Here is a 19,967-nt window from a genome sequence, read left to right on the forward strand (position 1 = left end):
GCTGAGGTGCTGTAGTTTTTGGGAAATGAGTAAAACAATGTCATGAAAATAGTTTTCGTCTCATGAGACGAAAATTATTTTAGTCATTTACAAACGTTTTTTCATGACAATTTTTTAATCATTTCTCAAAAACTACAGCACCTCAGTAAGTAATATTTGAAGGGAAGCTTTCCACTATCATTACCTTCAAACCCTATGAACATTTTGAAAAAGTACCCAAATCCTTTAACACCCAAAACGCCCCCTACCATAGACCCCTGATAGCACCTGTTCCACTCACCTTAACCCCTGCTGCATGCCATGCAGAACCTCCTTGGGTTTTCTTGGACCTACTGCTCCATTAATCTCCAACTCCATCAGCTTCTTATGGTAGTTTTCAAGCTTCTTCTGAAGGTGGGCAATTGTGGCGTTGGATTTCTGATTCTTCTTCTCGAAGACCATCTTTATTCTCTGCATTTGGATCTTGTCAGCTTGGGCTGAAAGCTTCAAGTACTCTGTTACATTCTCTGTAAAGATTTTAAAAACATATTTTAAATAATTAATTTTTAGATCATCCTGAAGTCTGTAAAATACTTGGTGGTGGTGTTGTGAAAGGCAACATATTGTAGGGACTTGAAACACTATGTGGACACTTGTCCACACAGTGTTACTTTACAGTATTGAAGAAAAGGATTTTCCTTGGGCTTACAGAGCGAAGGAACGTCCACATAGTGACTGCAACACAGAGCTGGGTTTTTGTGTGGGGAAGTATTATCTGGTTTGCAGGAATGGAGTTTTCACACTTTTATCTGAATTTAGACCGTATCATGTCTGCCTGGTTTTGTTCACGAACTCAGGAAAGTACTGAGTGTAGAGTGCTTTACACATCAGTGTATAGGTAAAACCAAATATTATTCATTATCCCTAATTTCAATTTAACACCTAATAATACACTTCTGAGGTAGTCAGGTTGCCTCAGTGGTTGCTGTCTCTGCCTTTTACCTCTGTGGACCCAGGTTTGATTCCTGGACCAGAGTCTTGCGTATGGATTGGGTTTTTCAGTCCCTACCTGACAGTGACTACGTGAGTAAAACAAAACAACTGAAATTTCTTCATTGTCTTCTTTACAAAAAGTTGGTGTGATGTTTCCATAAGCCTTTTTGAGACATGGCGGACACAATGCAACACTACAAGGTTTGGGTAAATTTGTCTGTATACACCCAAACCAAACAGTACACTCCTATCACGTCCGCCATACCTCAAAAAGGCTTAAGGATGCTTTGCCAACTAAATACATGTAGTTCAGATTGAGATTCTTACCATCTTTAGCAAGTTGTTCTGCCTTCATAGCTTCTTTGGTCCTTTCAATCTTGGCCAGTGTTTGATCCATAAGAGCTTTAGTTCTATGAGGATCTGGGGATGTGACACTATCCGTCTCGTCTTGTTGGTCCATATCTGATCCATAGCTTGGTGTAGCGCAGAGAGTCTCAGAGTGATGGGAAAGCTGAAAATTAATAAGAATAATTCAAACTTACAGAATTTGTTTTTATAATAACAGAAACAGTTTGTTAAGACTTGGGATCAGTTGTTTAGACACTGTAGAATCGATGTCCTTGTAATATTACAATAATGGGTTCTTACATGTATTTTGTGCTTTATCACACCCGATGGACATATTTAAGTGCTCAGTATTTTTTTTTTTTCTGCAAGGTATTCTGGAGCTATGTTTTGAAGTTCAGACACCTATTCCTTTATAGCACCATGTATATGTACATGTAATGATTTGCAATGTGCTGTGGCACAATATGCTGTCAATCAGACCAGGAGGGCGAACCCCTTCTCTTTTACGATAAGTGCACTGAGTTCTTTTACAAGCATTAAACAAGACACAGGACGTATGGTTTTACGTCACATCCGAAGGAGGTGGTAATAACACTTAAATATCTGCTTTGAAAACAAGTGTCCAACTGGGAGACTTGAACACACACTCTGCTGGTCAAAACAAGTTACTGAACTAGTGATAACAAGTTACTGATTCTTTCAATACCAGCCATTGAACTGGACAAACCCAGATATGGTCACATGTCTTTACCTTCTTTGCTAACCGAGGTGAGTTCAGAACCGACAGAAACCCTAAATGCATGATGATGGAGTTTGTAATTACACAGTTTCTTTACAAACAATCCCTGCTCCAATTCCTTCGGGAGAAAGTCTCCAATAGCAATGATGAAGCATTGATTGATGTCCAGTTGCTGCCAAAATGAGTTTGGGATCTCACTTCAGGCCGTTACAGCAGGCTGCCTGAGAGGCTACTGGATGATAAACACTGTGTGAGCTTGTCCACAACCAACACTTGAATAACAGAGTTTGTAGTGACGTAGTTGTTTTACAAACAATCTCTGCTCCAATTCCTTCGGGAGAAAGTCTCCAATATCAATGATGAAGCATTGATTGATGTCCAGTTGCTGACAAAATGAGTTTGGGATCTCACTTCAGGCCGTTACAGCGGGCTGCCTCAGAGGCTACTGGATGATGAACACTGTGTGAGCTTGTCCACAACCAACACTTGAATAACAGAGTTTGTAGTGACGTAGTTGTTTTACAAACAATCTCTGCTCTAATTCTTGCAAGAGAAAGTCTCCAATATCACTGAAACGTTGGTTGATGTTATATTTCTGACGATGAAATGAGTTTAGAATCTTACTGTGTCAGGCCCTTAAAGGCTACCGGATGATAAACACTTGAGTTTGTCAACAACCAACACTTGAATAACAGAGTTTGTAATGAGGTAGTTGTTTTTCTGCTGAAAGTCTCAAATATCACTGAAACGTTGATTGATGTTCAGATGCTGACTGACGAAATGAGTTTAGAATCTTACTGTGTCAGGCCCTTAGAGGCTTCTATGTAATAAACATTTGAGTTTGTCAACAACCAACTCTTGAGTTTGTATTTACATAGTTGTTTGTAATTATGTAGCTGTTTGACAAACAATTCCTGCTCCAATTCCTTCTGCCGAAAGTCTCAAATATTACAGAAATGTTGATTGATGTTCAGATGCTGACGACGAAATTAATTTTGGTATTTCACTGTGTCAGGCCAGATCCTCCACTGGATGATAAACATGTGAGCTTGTCAATAAGCAAGACTTGGGAAAAACCATCATGTTGAAATGCAATGCCGGCTGTTCTATCTGCACTTCACTTTGCGCAAATGGTTTCTCTCTCTTTCCTCCTAATGATTTGATCATGAGATATGCCTTTGTAGGCCAGGGATAAACCACATCCTGCCAAAATATTTATCTGTGGCAGAAACAATGAAATACATGTACTTGAAATTCTCTTGCTAAGAAATACAACAAAGGTAAATGCATATATCCAATACACACAGATCTGAGTAATTATTTCTCAACCAGGAATCTGGAAATGCTCTTTGAATATCTGGAAGACATCAATTGTAGCTAAGTTTGAGGGTGCTATGAAGCTCACCAAAAAAAAAACCCTCTTACAGGACACTCAATTGGAACTGTTTCCTGATCCACCAAAACTCCTTCAAATTCCTTCAAGCAACAATAATAAGAAGCTGAGATCAGACCAACACTTTCTTCAAATCATGTACATATTTTTCCTTTTTTTCGTCCATCGTGATCCTTCCAATATTCCACTAAGCATCCTGAGCAGAGCCCACAATTCTCCTGAAGACGATCAGAGCATACGGATCAAAATGTTGAGTCGCCAACCACCGGTTTCATTTCAGAACCAGCACTAACACATGTTGCTACCGCGAACTTCACCCGATTATCGTGTGCAATTGTAATCACACAATAAAAGAAACTTTTACCATGTAATGAAATCACGGATATTCAACTCAACTTCCATGAAGTGGTATCGTCTAGTTGTTTGGCAGGAAGCTTCGAGACTGCCCTGGTGTTTGTCTGACAGTTTACACAGGAAGGTTTCTAGTCCCGGATATTACATTTTAAAAGGGGAAATTACAGGTCCAGACCCTCTCTGTACTTTCTGCCTTTCTCATAAAAACTGACATCATGGTGAAAGGTGTTTTTGGAAGTTTGATTGTCTGAATTTGCGTCACATCCTCAGTGAAAACAACCTGGAGTGGAGTTCACTTTGAATGAAAAAACATCTGAAATCCCATGGGATGTCAGTCTGTTTACTGTAGCAATTTGAAAGAACAATGCACTAAAAAACAATAATGACAACACAATAGACTGATGTGTAGATTATCGAAAATGGAGTGTCTATGGAAGCAGCCATCTTTTTTTTTCCCCTTGTCTTGCAATGACACCAAATCGAAGGGCAAAATAGTCTGGTATCTTTTGGTATTCTTTAGAGTCAGTATTTATTATTGCTTTTGTAGGCAGGTAGCATCAGACCAAACTGAGCTCAATTTCATTAAACCTGAATGCAGACATTGTTGCTTACAGATATGACAGATAAATTTCATTTGAAATTTTTTTATGAGTACTAATATTTAATTCAGCAACATTAACAAACACCTGATGAACCATATTTTTCTAGAAGCATACCCAAATCACAAACTAAAACAGCGTCATGACAAAACCAGAGATGCCAAGTCTCCAAGATTCTGCAGAAAGTTCTCTGAAAATAAACCAATCAGACACTGCTCTAGAATTGCAAGGGTCATGGGTTCGAATCCCACCTGAGTAACATGCCTGTGATATTTTTTCACAGGACTCGGGGAAGTACTGAGTATACAGTGCTAACACACATCGGTGTATGGGTAAAAACCAAAAGTAACAATCAGTCCATGTTGTGATGATTTTATTTTTTAAATCTCCCTGATTGTGGACACCTTTTTCCTGTTATGTATATTATTCTAATATCTTCCTGATTGTTGTACAAAATCTCCCCGATAGCAAAATACAAAACTTAGCAGCTCTGCTTAAACAAATGTACTCTATGAGGGAAATACTGCAATCTTAGTGTAGTGTAAGTGTATACAAATCAGCACCCTTCAGAAAAATTAATCTTGAGGAAATAAAAGTAAAATAACACTTGTGTTATGAAGAAATTCTCTTTATCAGGATACAACCTCACTTGCTCTGCCGTAAATTCCAAAACTCATACATAGCCAACTTGAACTAAACCAAAGAAAGAAGATAACAAACCGGTTACATGTTGTAGTCTGCTGAAATCACCCCCAAACCTCCAGGAGAAAAAAAAAGTCCCTCGTTTCAAGCACATTGAGTGATAAGTAACGGGAAACAGGAAGTTATTTTGTAATGGCCTTGGATGAGTGCATTAAATACAATGAGCATGGTGGTATCTCCATGCTATAAGGAAATAACACCATGACGGTTGGTGTAGGGTTTATGAGCTCAATCTTAAAAACATAGCAAGAGATGAAAAACAGCGCCCTCTTGTGGAGATATAAGGCCATGAAATTTTATTTGGTATTAATCAATACCCTTGATATTTTACGCAATTCCTGTAAGAGTAGTTGAACAGATTTTCCCTCTTGATTCTAACAGCAAATATTATTTGCTTTAAACCAATTGTATCAGAATGCCTCACACTATTGCTATCCATGTTCATCAGGCTTTGAGCACTCCAGAAAGCATCTCAACTCTTTAGGAGTATGCAGTACAAACGGGCGCATAGGTTGCTAATCATTCACACCAACAATCTCAACCTTTGGATCTTCAACAGCGGGTTCCTATAGAACAAAACCCCAAGGGAAGACCTGGGATTTTTACACCATGTCATTATCAAATTTTCTAAGAAAATTGAAGAGCGTATTTAATTGCCAGGGCTTAAAACTTAAAGACAGTGGACGCTATTGGTAATTGTCAAAGACCAGTCTCCTCACTTGGTGTATCTCAACATATGCATAAAATAACAAACCTGTGAAAATTTGAGAACTGGTCGTCGAAGTTGTGAAATAAAAATGAAAGAAAAAACACCCTTCTCACACAAAGTTGTGCGCTTTCAGATGCTTGATTCTGCACCTTGAACACCCAGCGGGGTGGATACGTGCGCATTACAAGTCTTATTATTATTTTTATTATATTATTCTGAATCTGAGGTCTTGAAATCAAATTCGTGGAAAATTACTTCTTTCCCGAAAACTTTGTCACTTTAGAGGGAGCCATTTCTCACAATGATTTATGCAGTCAATCTCTCTCCATTACTCGTTACCAAGTAAGGTTTTATGCCAATAATTATTTTGAGTAATAACCAATAGTGTCCACTGCCTTTAAGTGTAAACAGGTCAGCCAAATCTTCCCGGGGTTTTCCCAGTGTGGAAGGGGTATAAGACTTACGAATTCCATCTGGTCATCTCGATTGGAGGGTCTAGCCGACTCTGCTCTTAATCTTAGTTCAGCATCTCTCGGGAGACTGGAACCTTTCTTGGTTCCCGAGATCTTCCCTGTCTCATCTTTGGTGATGTCGTTGTCGCTGCCATCGGATCTTGTCCTCATGGTCGTTAGTTTAGTAATGGAGGGAACTTTGGTCTCTGATGCACGCCTCCTAAGAAGAGAAAAAAAGAAGGAAAACAAAAGGAAAGAAATTTAATCCACTGTGGTTTTGAACAAAGCCAACCTGTTATTTGCAATTCCTTGCTGTACACAGTCAACCCTCCTACTATTGGACCATATTATTCATTTGAGTGAAAAACTATGCCAGCCTGCTGTATGTTATCATTTGGTGAGAGCATAAACACAACCCTCCTACTGTCTGACCACTCAATGTAATTCACTGTGGTTTTGAATGATAACCTGAGCCAGCTTGCAATGATCTTGTGACTGAATTCATCTACACAGTAAACATTCAACCCTCCTCCTGTCTGACCAGTCAATATCTTTATAGAGGTGGATTCTGATAGAGGAAGACATGCTTTATCAAATTATTTTTATTTCGTTGATTTTTGGAATGATACATTATTTCAAAAGTCCTTTCTCTATATCATCCACTGTGGTTTTGGATGACAAATGCATTTTTATGCCAATCAACAATATAATATCATTTGATGATAGATGCGTTATACACTCAAATACATGCATGCTCCACCATACACATCTCTGTGCAATTAAATATTTTTCAAATAGCTGGTCAACTCTTTGGAAAATGTAACAAGCGTAGGAGGGTTAAACAGAAATCAAATTTAATGAAAGAAATGCCGAGTATGTACATCAACATTTTATGCAAGTCCACTGTAAGGCCACTCCTTGTTCTCGTTGGTTGGAATGCAAACTACAGCTTTCTCATTGGTTAATCTGATATTAAATTACCCTTGTCACAGTCTTCTAATATTCTTTGTTCAATGCTGACATAGAGGGCGCTCATCAATCAAACTTAACATTCACCTTGGTCTATAAAATTAGTCATTACCAAACCTGTCCCCCCATATCTTCCATAAAATTAATAAGTAATGCTGAGGTTGCCTGCGTACATGTACATGTCTGTAATATTTACACTGTCAAACGCTCTCGCTACACAGACATCTACCCTTGATTTTAATCAAGACACATGGGCCATGGAGACTAATTCTGTCATACAGTTTCCATGACGACAAAACAAAGTGTGTAATGGTGCATTAAAGGATAAATAGTGCGTAAATAATAGAGTACTTATGATGAGGTAAAACATGTTTTGATAGCGTAGCTTGAAAGCTAGCATCTGCCTTCCATCAGAGTGTTCAATTGTTTAAGATGAGATGATGCTTTTGCGACTCAAAGCAACTTACGGAAAATCCCTTTCTTTCCAAGTATCTGGTTTCTAATTTTGCACTGGAATTTGTAATGTGTTCTTGGTGGCAAAAAGACAGTGGACACTATTGGTAATTACTCAAAATATTATTAGCATAAAACCTTACTTTGTATTGACTAATGGGGAGAGGTCGATAGTATAAAACATTGTGAGAAACGTCTCCTTCTGAAGTGATGTAGTTTTCGGGAAAGAAGAAAATTTCCACAAATTTGATTTCAAGACCTCAGGTTTAGAATTTGAGGTCTCGAAATCAAGTATCTGAAAGCACACAACTTTGTGTGACAAGGGTGTTTTTTCTTTCATTAATATCTCGCAACTTCGACGACCAATTGAGCTCAAATTTTCACAGGTTTGTTATTTTATGCATATGTTGAGATACACTAAGTAAGAAGACTGGTCTTTGACAATCACCAAAAGTGTCCAGTTTCTTTGAATAGAGTATATTTTCAGTTTGATTTTATCAGCACTAAGGTATCAATCAGCCTGGGTTTGGTCATAGTGTAAAGCAGAGCGGTGTCTGGGTGTCGTTCGGACACCCGTTTAAAAATGTGGACACCCTGTTTTATTTATTATTTACATGTTATGTATTGTAACTGAACACTTTGGACACTATTTTTTAAACTTCCATCATATTTGTACGCCCTTTTATCAAATTCTGGCTTAAACATTAGGTCTGGTAACCTGACTGGATGTCTGACACTAAATGACAGTGCCTTTAAATTGTTCATGCAATAAATATTCATGTAAATGAATGATCTGCTTTGGATTCAAATTCAGAATAGTTCCATAGAGTTAGACTCAAGATGTCCCTGAAGCTAGCACATGACATTGAAACATAGTAACTTGACTACCAAACTAATTCAATTAATTTCCCAATAGACGATGCAAGTCTGGTGCGAATTTAAACTTCAGGAGGAACCAAGTTGGTCCCAACCATATAGCGGTTCATTTGCCAAAAGATTGTGCAAGTTTCGCGTACATTTCAACTTCGGGGACCAAGTTGGTCCTGACAATATTTTTAGTTTTACAGGCCCAATTCTGTTTCTTCAAGTAGTCAATCTTTATGGCTATAAAAATTGTATTAAAAATTGTATCATTTTACTAGGAAAGTAAAACTTGGGCATGAAATATATGTTAACACATGAAAACAAGAACATTACCATTGAAACATTGTAACTTGAATAACAAGCTTACTGGACTCATTTCCCATTAGACAATGCATGTCTTGGGCGTATTGGAACTTCAGGGACCCATTTGCTGTCCCAACCATATTGAGTTTTCTGGCGCAACTCTGTTTCTTCAAATAGTCAATCTTTATGGCTAAAAAAATTGTATCTTTTGGAAAGTAAAACTTATATGCTTACACATGACAACTAGAACATGACAAATGAAACATGGTAACTTGACTACCATACTAATCAGATTCATTTCCCAATAGTGCAAGTCTCGCGCGTATTTGAACTTCAGGGACTAATTTGGTCCAAACCATATTGAGTTTTATGTGCGCAGTTCTGCTTCTCCAGACAAATTGCATCAAATTGAAAATTTTGCCAAGGAATACATGCTAGCACATGACAAGCAAGCTACATGTACATGTAGCATAATTTCCCAAGAGACGCAAATGAGTTTTGCATGTGCTCAACCTTAGGAGGCCAATTTGGTCCCAACCATTTTGAGTTTTATGTATGCCCAACTCTGTTTCTTCAATTACTTTAGTTAGGTAGTTATTAAGGTTACAAAAATGTTATCATAATGTTCGGAAAGTAAAATTTTTGCCATGAAATATGAAAGTAAAATACGAAAAAAAAAAAAAAATGAACAAAGAAAACCTGAGAAAAAGACTTAATCATTATTTCCGGCTACTTGTAAACAAATAAGAAATACTGAGTAATAATGATGTCATCCTAAACGCGCTCTAATTCTATAAATTATTCAAGACATCCCTCCTGTACTTCCTGAAGGAGCATCTAATCTTTGATCACCATCTAGAGACACTGAGCCTCTATAGGGGTGCAGTGGTAACTTGATACTGTTTGTCAGCTGTTTGTTGACAGTACTGCAGGGGCTGTGTCATCTTTATTCAAGCTGTACTGGCATAAGACATGTCTGACAGCCACAGCATCCCTAGACTCACTATATTTAAGATGGAGAAGTAGCTTCAAGAAGAAAAAATCTCCATCTTCCTCTATCCAGCCCCCCCCCCCCCCCCGAAAAAAAAAAGAAAAAAAGATGGGCATAGCAGGATTTCATTTCACACTATTTTTTTCTTTCATTATCAAATGGTGTCAATATACAACACTTTTGTTACAAACAAATTTGCTCAACACCAAATTAGTGAGTTTTCAGATGGAAAAAATTTTCTGGAGGATTGCGACTGGTATGAACTTTATGATCAATGAGCTTTCAGATAGAACTATTTCTAGTGGTACTGGAATGAACTAGACTCAGTGAGCTTTCAGCTGTTGGTAATAACACATTCTGAACATTGTCTAGATGTTGTATTTTTTGCTTTTCTTCACATTCTTACACATTGCTGATGACAGAAGTAAATATACGTAGGATAGTATTACAGATGCGTTTTTACAACAAGTAAACATTATTTTTTCCTCGCTCTATATTTTGATGATCCTGTATACACGCTGTTAAAGTTGTATCTTCTGACCCCATCAAGTGTTTGACATGACACATGTGCATTTGTTAACATTGGCCACCCATGGCGTGCCAGTCACAATAAAGCGTACAACTGTTCAAAGATGCTATGTGCAGTTACCTTCATCAGCAACAACATAGCCTTCGAGCAACTTGCTCCCCAATATATCACTGATATTATACAACATCAGTCATCTTATTTTCACTGTGTCCCCAAATGGACTTAAAAGGCAAAGTAAACTCTTTTTTTTTTAACCATTCGGTTGTTTTCATCCTAAATGAAGAAACTTTTCAAACATGAAGATTTCATAAGGTGGCAGAAAATCCAGAGCGATTATGTCCACATAGGAAGAATAATCCCTCAAAGGAAAACGCAAACAAATTTTGATATCGTTTTAAATAACCAAATTACTTTGAAGTGAAATGTATTTTACAAACTATATTATCAACAAACAAAAAACAAAAAAAGTTTGATTGCAACTTAGACTTCCAAACGTATACCTTCCCTTACAGTCATATGGTCCCAGGGTATCCTGACGTTTTCAGTGACCAGCCAATAGGACCAGTTTTAACATGTAGTTTCAGTGGTCTCCAAGCCTTTTTTCAACAGATTTTCAAGCATGCCATGCAAATTTGTAAGGCTGGTTCAAAATACCTTTGAAGTTAAAAATTACAAGTAATTTTATTTTTAACAACAGGTTTTTGTTTTAACAGATGTTCCACGTTTAAATAAATACACATCGATCAGTTTGCTTCCATTCATGCAAGGACTATGTCAACTCCCTCAGCGATCCATTATTTGTCTTGTCAAAAAGAAGACGTCAACGCAAAAATACAACTTGACAAAAAGATGTCAAACTCTGACGAAAACAAACGCGCACTCTACCGTGTCAACACTGCTTCTATACAAATCATTACAGACTTTGTAATGTGTCAAACGGTTTCCTTTCTGGGGGAGATAGAATTGCATTAATGCTTCAGTTTAAAGCATAGAGCCGGAACACATGGTGTGTCATGGCCGAGCGGTCAATCATGCTGAACTCAAGCTGTGGCATTTCTGACCATCAAAGTGTGAGTTTGAGTCTGGTCTTGGATGACACTTGACCAGTATTGCATTGTCCTTTGGATGGGACATCATGTCAGAGGTCCGATGTATTGTGTAAATCATGTTTGGTTTAAACCAAGAGAACCAAGTTAAACATAATCACTAAATTTAAAGGAACACGTTGCCTTGGATCGGTCAAGTTGGTCTTTGAAGAGCGTTTAAAACCGTTTGTTATAAAATGCATATGGGTAGAAAGATGTTGTAAAAGTAGAATACAATGATTCAACAAACATGCCTCGAAATTGCATGGTTTTCCTTTTACCTCGTCGACTAACACGGTCGGCCATTTATGGGAGTCAACTACTCCCATAAATGGCCGACCGTGTTAGTTCGCAAAGTAAACAGGTAAAAGGAAAACCATGCAATTTCGAGGCAAATTTGTGTGGATCATTGTATTCTACTTTTAAAACATCCTTCTACCCATATGCATTTCATAACAAACGGTTACTGACGCCTTTTATAGACCAACTAGTCAGATCCAAGGCAACGTGTTCCTTTAAGAGGGGGTTTGCCCCAGTGTTTTATGTCAGTGGCTGCTGAATGCATTGCAGCACCTCATAAAGGTCTACATAAATCTGTCTCATAATTCAAAATTTCAACTACAAAAATTTTAAACATTCCTCCTTGTTCAAGTGCCTTTAGTAAGACACTCCTGCATTCCGAAGTGTTCCAACAGCCCTTCAAATGTATTTTCCTTAAATCCTAATAACCCTAACCCTAACCCTTGTGTGTACAGTAGCTGGTAAGAGATTATCAAAGGCTAGTGTTTTCAGAACATCACCATAACAGAGCTTTTAATAAAAGTGTTTTTCTTTCTAGGTAAATGTCCAGAATTGTTGAGAGATGCTTAATGCATTACATGTAGGTTCTGAGGTTGGGAATCTCGAATACAAACACTTAGATGATGCATAATGTTGGAAGCTTCTTGGGATCCAGCATACACAGAACAATAACCAGGTAGGCCTACATGTACATGTATAGATGACATTTCAGTCTTACGTAATGACCTTGGATTTACAGAGTATTTTTGAAATAACAGACTAAAGTCATGCATGATTAATAGAATGACCTTTGTATTTGTGACGATGGAATGGATATCAATGGTAAACCATCCCTTATGATATATATCTTGATAACAAAAATTATTGGAATTGAGGTACACCTGTCAAAAAAACAATGATATAGCAGCCCTTAATGATATGTTTCTTGAAAACTGGAATGAATTTATTCTTCCAAAAACCACCGATGTGCCATTTCTTTATGATAATTTTCAAGAAAACTAGAAGATTGGATCTGAGCTATTCTTCCATAACCAATTATCTAGATGTAACATCTCTTTTGTGGTATGTTTCTTGAAAACCCCAAGTATGTGACATCCCTTTATAATATGTTTCTTTTAAACAAAAGGTTTGAGTGTACGTACTCTAATCTTCCAAAACAATGACGATGTAGCATCCCTCTATGATGGTTCTTAATAACAAAAGGATTGTATGAATGTACTCTTCCAAAAACCTATGATGTATGTATATGTGTACCATCCCTTGGTGATATGTTTCTTGAAAACTAGATGATTGGAATAAATTTACTCTTCCAAAATAGCAATTTTCAGTGCGTTAACGTTATCCAGTTTGAAAGAGAAAACAACGTCAATTGCCGCTTTAAAAAGTCTCCATGAAATCTATCCAGTCACTTCAGTAGACCTGTTCCATTTAGACCCCATTATGAAACTGTGCCATCTCCTAATGACACACCATTTCAAGATCGAATTACAATGGTGCGCATCAAACGTGAACATTTAAATCAACACACGCATGGTTGCAACTACTTAAGTGCGCCATATATTCTGTGTAATTTGAACCCCCTACAACGTCAAAACATACAAGCAATAGCTTTGTAATGCTGCTTTCTGCTTTCTCCTTCGAGCGATTTCCACATTGCTATTTACCCATCCAAGTTCAATCTGCCTAAAATAAAACCATCACTGAACTCATCCGCAACAGAATTACAGTGAAAATCCTGGCTTTGAATTTGACCCCATGTGTAATTTGACCCCAAAAAACTTCAAAACATACAAGCAATAGCTTTGTAATGCCACGTTCCACAAACTAAATAAAAAAAAATCTTTACCATACCTTTATTAAGCGAATTCCACATTTCTATTTAACCATCCAAGTTAAAAGTTCTGCCGTAAGAAACTCATCCGCAACACAATTAAAGTGAAATTCCAGCCATTGAATTCGATATAAAAACGGCGGCGAAGAGAAAATTGCTTTTGCAGCCTCCGATTTAACAGCGTGTGAGTTTGTGAAGTCTTGAGCGTGTAGCGTTACCAAGACGTGTTGGTGTGTGATAGGTAGATAGATGACAGTTGACTGTAGCCTTGGTAATGACTATGTGTAATACTATACAAGGGGCGTGCGTGTACGTGTACTCCATCAGTAGGTGACTACAGCAAGTCTAGGGTTAGTATTTTGGTAGCGCCGATATATTGATGGTGGTTAACAGGCATAAAAAAAGCAAAGACAACACGCCGTGATTATATTATCATTATTTTGGGCACAATTTCATAGAGCTCCTCCTTATTACAGAAATGAAACTTTGTAATTAAAAATTGCACATTACTTTTGTACAGTGTTTTTCGGTTTTCTATGGCACTCTTTTGAAATGAGAAAGAAAAAAATTCAGCTGATCAGCTAAAAAAGTTGCATGTATGTTATTAGCACAATGAGTAGCTGAGAGCAACCAAAGTATGCTCACCAGAATACTGTTACCAGCCAAAGAATCTTTTTCGTCTTTATAGGTGCTGCTTCATAAGTGAAGATTACCACATGTGTCATCTGCGACTGGTATCCTGCTCATTTTTGCGAAGCAGAAAATTGTTAAGCACTATTTGCTGCTTCGGCAACTCCATGAAATTGGGCCCTGGTGTTTTACAATCTGCTGTGAAGTTAAATAGCGCTGGGTTCTCGTTGGTGTAATATTTCACAGGTATTCTGTCGACTTTCTGAAAATTGTACTCAATAAATTATGCTACTGTCTGGCACACTTGCTATTTCTGGAGTCAAATTGCACTAAAATTAATAGGAAGTGTGTAAACGCCACGTCACCAAAAGTTGGAAAAACACATCCTGCCCAAATGGCACAAACAAGATTATTGTGATGATAAAATCAGATGAATTGTGTCAAATGTACCAGCCCAGGACACAATTCAAATACCAACAAACCAAGGGTAAACTTTGTTAAACCTTCTCAATTCACCCATTACTTTTGCTCACGGATGTTCGTGGATGGGAACTAATTACCAGAGTCTATGCCAGACTGCATCCTAACTAATAAACCCCATCAATCAATCACATCCACTACAGAACCCTACCTAGATTAATATGATTGATTGCGACATTTAAGGTATCGTAACATCTCGGTCAGTCGAGTAGTTTTGTTTATCAGAGCATAAATTTCCGCCAATTAGTTGCATGGCTGTAAAACTTGTAACTCTAGTAGAAAAAAAACAGATAAGCGAACAACTTAATTGAATGGAACACTTGAGAATGATTTCAAAATTGACAATTATTTTAGGATTATTCATCCGCAACCATGAAATTTCAACAGACACTATACATTCTTCAAATCCCTACATATTCAGTAACATGGCTTTTTTGCACCAAAACTTCATTTTTTTAATGTAACTATTGTCATTTTACTTTGCTCTTTGCAAAGCACTTGTGTGAAAGCACTTTATAAATGCCTACAGATTTTGAGGCATTGCATGGTATCAATATTCATCTTGTAATCAACTTGTGTAGAATGTACTCCACGGCAGTAGAATGTATTATACATAGTACATCTACACAAGAACCAGCATGACCAAACATATCTAACTTGGGAATAGTGAAGATAAGAATGAGTAAAACAAGGTCTACTAGAACTTACTTATCTCACTTTAGCAAAGCGAAGATACAATGTACATGTTATAATGATAAGTCGTGTCCCCCCCCCCCCCCCCCCCCGATCTAATCTGCAGCGATACACTGTAGGTAAGTTTATAGAATAAGTTCCTATCACAACTACATGTATGTTCTTTGTTCTATGTGTCCTCTATGGTTCTACTCATTGTGTTACCGCAACCTGACATTCATGTCCCTATGAATGTAGTATTAAAGGCAGTGGACACTATTGGTAATTACTCAAAATAATAATTAGCATAAAACCTTTCTTGGTGACGAGTAATGGGGAGAGGTTGATGGTATAAAACATTGTGAGAAACGACTCCCTCTGAAGTGCCATAGTTTTCGAGAAAGAAGTTATTTTCCACGAATTTGATTTCGAGACCTCAAATTTAGAACTTGAGGCTCGAAATCAACCATCTAAACGCACACAACTTCGTGTGACAAGGGTGTTTTTTTTCTTTAATTATTATCTCGCAAGTTCGATGACCGATTGAGCTCAAATTTTTACAGGTTTGTTATTTTATGCATATATTGAGATGCACCGACTGTGAGGGCTAGTCTTTGACAATCACCAATAGTGTCCACTGCCTTTAACTGAATTCAAATTAAAATAAATCCGATTGGTTAGAAGAGTAAGTTTGTAGCACAGTGTAGGCCTACAGAATGAACTCTTTGACTTGGCATGTTGAAATGTTTCACTTATTAAGAATAACTAATTTCAATATACCATCACTAATGAAATGACCGCCAATCCATAGTCCATAGAATGCAAGCAACGAGCAATAGTGGAATGTGCCCACAGGGGCTGTGATTGACAAAACACTAAAATGTGGGACACTATCCCTAGCCCCGCGTCAGGGAGGTTTGGAGGTTTTCAAAGTTTAAATACTCTCTCTAACCACACAGAGAAATCTACAGGTTCAGTCATAACAAGGGCAGTGTCTCTCTTTCATATTGTGTGGCAACATCACCTCAATCATGTAAATCTGACAGCAAAGATGTAAGAAATCCTGCCATCTACTCTGCACGATTCTGACCTACATTTGTTTGAACTGGTGTCCCATCCATGAGACTTAACACCCCTTGTCTGTGTGAAATGTTAAGGAATTTGTGGCTTAGACTACTCTTCCTCACCATGACCTGTCACCAATTAAAGAGACACAGCCCCTGGCCCAAAGTCATATAATAGAACTGCTTAGGCACAACAAATTACTCACGAAATTTCAGCTCAACAAAATAGGGCTACCTTCAAAACAAGGGCTAGATAGATAAATAGCTCAGTTGGTAGAGCTTTGACAAGTTAATCCAGAGGTCACAGGGTCAAATTCTGTGCTAATGAATTCAGTTTTACTTCTTTCACCCCGCTACCCCCCCCCCCCCCCACCCACCCACCCCCCCCCCCCAAATAAAAAAAATATATATACAAATAAATGGGTCGGTGTTTCAGATTTCCTTGAGGGCTGGCAATTGGGACTGGCTGTGGCATAAAGTATTAATCAGCGAGCTTCCAGATTCAATTGCAACTATTTAATTACTTCTGTCGACCACCAATCCGTCCGCTATTTTACCTTTAAATGATGTAATATCTCAGTATGATCAGATTGTCGCTGGTGACATTTACCCAAAGTTCATCCCGGTCCTTCCAAGAAATTGGATTAGTTCCTCTCAGCTTCTTGCGATATCAATTTTCTTTAAGCGCAAATTAATAATGTTGCCAGTGGATACACATCTGCCGCTCTGCGTTCCAAATAGAATTTCTAGTCTAACCAGGGTTGGATACATACGTTATTTCATTAGTGTGTGTTTGATATGCAAACCTGATACCGAAGGCACTTGCCTCCATGCCCCTGGTCATTGCCTTGGTGCCCCTTGAAATTTTCAAAAAGACAGTACCCTCAAAAAGGTGCCCTTATGTAGGTGCCAGTACTTGAGTAAAATCTGCCCTGCCCTGAAGAATCAGGACTGTGCACATACAAGCTATGTCACCTACATGTACACACTGTACTTAATTCATAGCTGTCTAGAGTGCTGAAACACTCACAGTGCTAGGCTTTGATTCCCCTGTACATAATGGGTCAAAGGTACTGGAGTTCATACTCAAAATCTCTTGTCGGGCCAATACAAAATAAATTTAAAAAAATTGAAAACAGTCCTGTGGATGAGCCTGAAAAATATTTGGAAATCACTGGGCTACATGTTTAAGTCACTGTAACTTGAACAACAACACATTTATACCATAGAGCAAGGACGGTCCTTGTTCTATGTTTATACAAACCCATTTTGATTCTTACATTGTGTCTGGGTGTGATCTTATCTGTTGCAAGACGCGGTTGAAAGCGTTTGGCCGTTCTGGTGGACTGTGAATGTTCTGCGCATAGGAGACCGGATGCGCATTGCGCTCAGAGATGTCCGATATTTCTATTGTAGGGGGCGTGGCATCGTTGTCTTTCTTGCGGTGGAACAGTCCCTTTAAACCTGCAGCAAAAGAAAAGAAATATAAAGGCCATTACTAGATAGAAAGAACAAAGCAGACTCCATCATCAAAATTTTCCAGTGAGTTGACCAATCATTCTACACCATTTAACTGTACCTTTTCTCAAAAATGCATCCTTGCTGAGCATTTTGGTTTCTTTCCTTTGCTCTGCAATTAACAGTTTCTTATAGACTTTGTACACAATTCTTGTGGAGCACCCCAGTCTAAAGAATTCCCCTATGTACATGTAGACCCTTTGTTTTCCTTTTATTGTTTTGTCCTTGGTCTAGGTACTGCAAAGGAGCCTGTTGTGTACGGTAGCACAACTTACACAGAACTACATGTAACAGTGTATAAGTGGGAAGGTATACACATTCAAACCAGGGACCATTTAAAAAAAGGGGACTATAGGGTCCTTGTTGGGTAAAGGGTAAAAAAAGGGAAAACAGAAGGTCCCTCATTGCTGATGTTCAAACACTTGTGTGGGTGTGTACTGTGCTAATGCATCTACCAAATGGTATCATATTGCAGGCTGGCATAGCTGTCTGGTATCCTTCAATACCACAACAGAGGATGATATTGAATGGTAAGACAGTAGGAGGGTTGACTGTGTACTGTGTAAATGCATTCACCACAATAACATGCATGCATGATATTGCATGCTCTGGAAGTGAATGGTTGTATGGCCAAACAGTAGCAAATGTGCATGAATTATACAATGTTTACTCTGCAATACTAAAAATGTAGCCTATATAAGCAGCACATGAACACGATTCAAACACTCTTTGCCCGATTGTGAAACTACACTCCATGGTCATTTATTTTTGGGGTATCCACCAATCTATGACCCTACATGTACCTTTCTGCTGCTCTATGAAATTGGGACCTGGCTGGGTTTGATATTGATATCTGGAACAGTACGTTTAACCACTGTTGCTTCTCTTCACCCAGGTGTATAAATGGAGGTCTATGTAGGTCTATGAGAAGATCTTTGGTAAACTCCTATGTGCACATCACTGCTTGAGGCTGAATTCTCACAGGGAGTTCTAACTTTTACCATGAAGGATTACAAGAACTTGATGACCAGGCATGGTAAGATAAAAACAGAACCTTTGCCTTTAGCATAGAATTCTCTAAAGAACTCTACACTTCTATACTTGTCATGTGTACTTGATCCACAGGGAAATATTTCACCATTCAGGAAACATGCACTTGGTCTCCTACACGTATATTACTTTATTAGACAAGCTCCGAGTGGAATATGGAAAAATATAGTGCTTACTGCCTCTTATATCAGCCTTGTTGAATGGTGAAATTTATCTTCCATCAAACTTAATGCAAAGATTATTTGTTGACTTTTATTGCATCTGTCTTGAAAAACGTTATAAATCAGCATTAAGTTGACAGAAACCAATCTGGTCGGTCAGGTTGGTGCAGTTGTGTCGTTCCTCGTCATTACCTCTGGGACCCCGGTTTGAATCCCACTGGAGGCACTATGTGGATTGGGTTTTCAGTCCCTACTTGACTGCATGGGTTTTCCCTGGAATAATTCTCTGGGGTTTTCTTCCCACATCTAAAACTTAAATTTCTTCATAGTCTTCACTCTTCTTGTTTAGCTCTAATAGGAGTGGTGAGAATGAGAATATAACTTGAAATCTATGACCCTACCTATAACCTTCCAACAAAAAACCCAAACAATTACATGTTCTCTTTAAAAAGAAAATCTTACTCAGTGTGAGTACCTTGACGGTGATCTATCATTGGACTAAAGGGAATGATTCATACAGCCCTTCCACACTACAACCAATAATGAAATGACAAATAAGCACTCCAGAGTCTCTATACAGATTCTCTGTGCACCCATAATGCTCATTTTGAGCAATGTTGCCCGTTATCCCTTTCACTATGCGGTAAAAATACTAAGATGAAAATGACTGTGGGAGAGAGAGAGCCCTCCCCGGAAGTTGAAGGGCAGGAAGCTTGGTGTTTGATCAGGCAGAAGAAATATATAATGTACGTGATGTGAATATATAATAAATATTGTGTAGTATACAAATACACGCCTT

General features: G+C 38.1%; 1 protein-coding gene across 1 annotated transcript in view; it reads right to left on the minus strand.

The window, feature by feature from the left end:
* Window positions 1-19,967, minus strand: part of LOC117301062 (transmembrane and coiled-coil domains protein 2-like) — a 51,396-nt gene that overhangs the window by 12,916 nt on the left and 18,513 nt on the right. Inside the window, exons 3-6 of the mRNA XM_033784944.1 lie at window positions 17,720-17,903; window positions 6,281-6,488; window positions 1,300-1,483; window positions 281-506 (exon numbers count right to left, since the gene is read on the minus strand). Of these exons, the coding sequence (XP_033640835.1) occupies window positions 281-506; window positions 1,300-1,483; window positions 6,281-6,488; window positions 17,720-17,903 (802 nt within the window). The remainder of the gene's footprint in view (window positions 1-280; window positions 507-1,299; window positions 1,484-6,280; window positions 6,489-17,719; window positions 17,904-19,967) is intronic.

Source organism: Asterias rubens, chromosome 16 (genome assembly GCF_902459465.1).
Source record: "Asterias rubens chromosome 16, eAstRub1.3, whole genome shotgun sequence".
Taxonomy (NCBI): Eukaryota; Metazoa; Echinodermata; class Asteroidea; order Forcipulatida; family Asteriidae; genus Asterias; species Asterias rubens.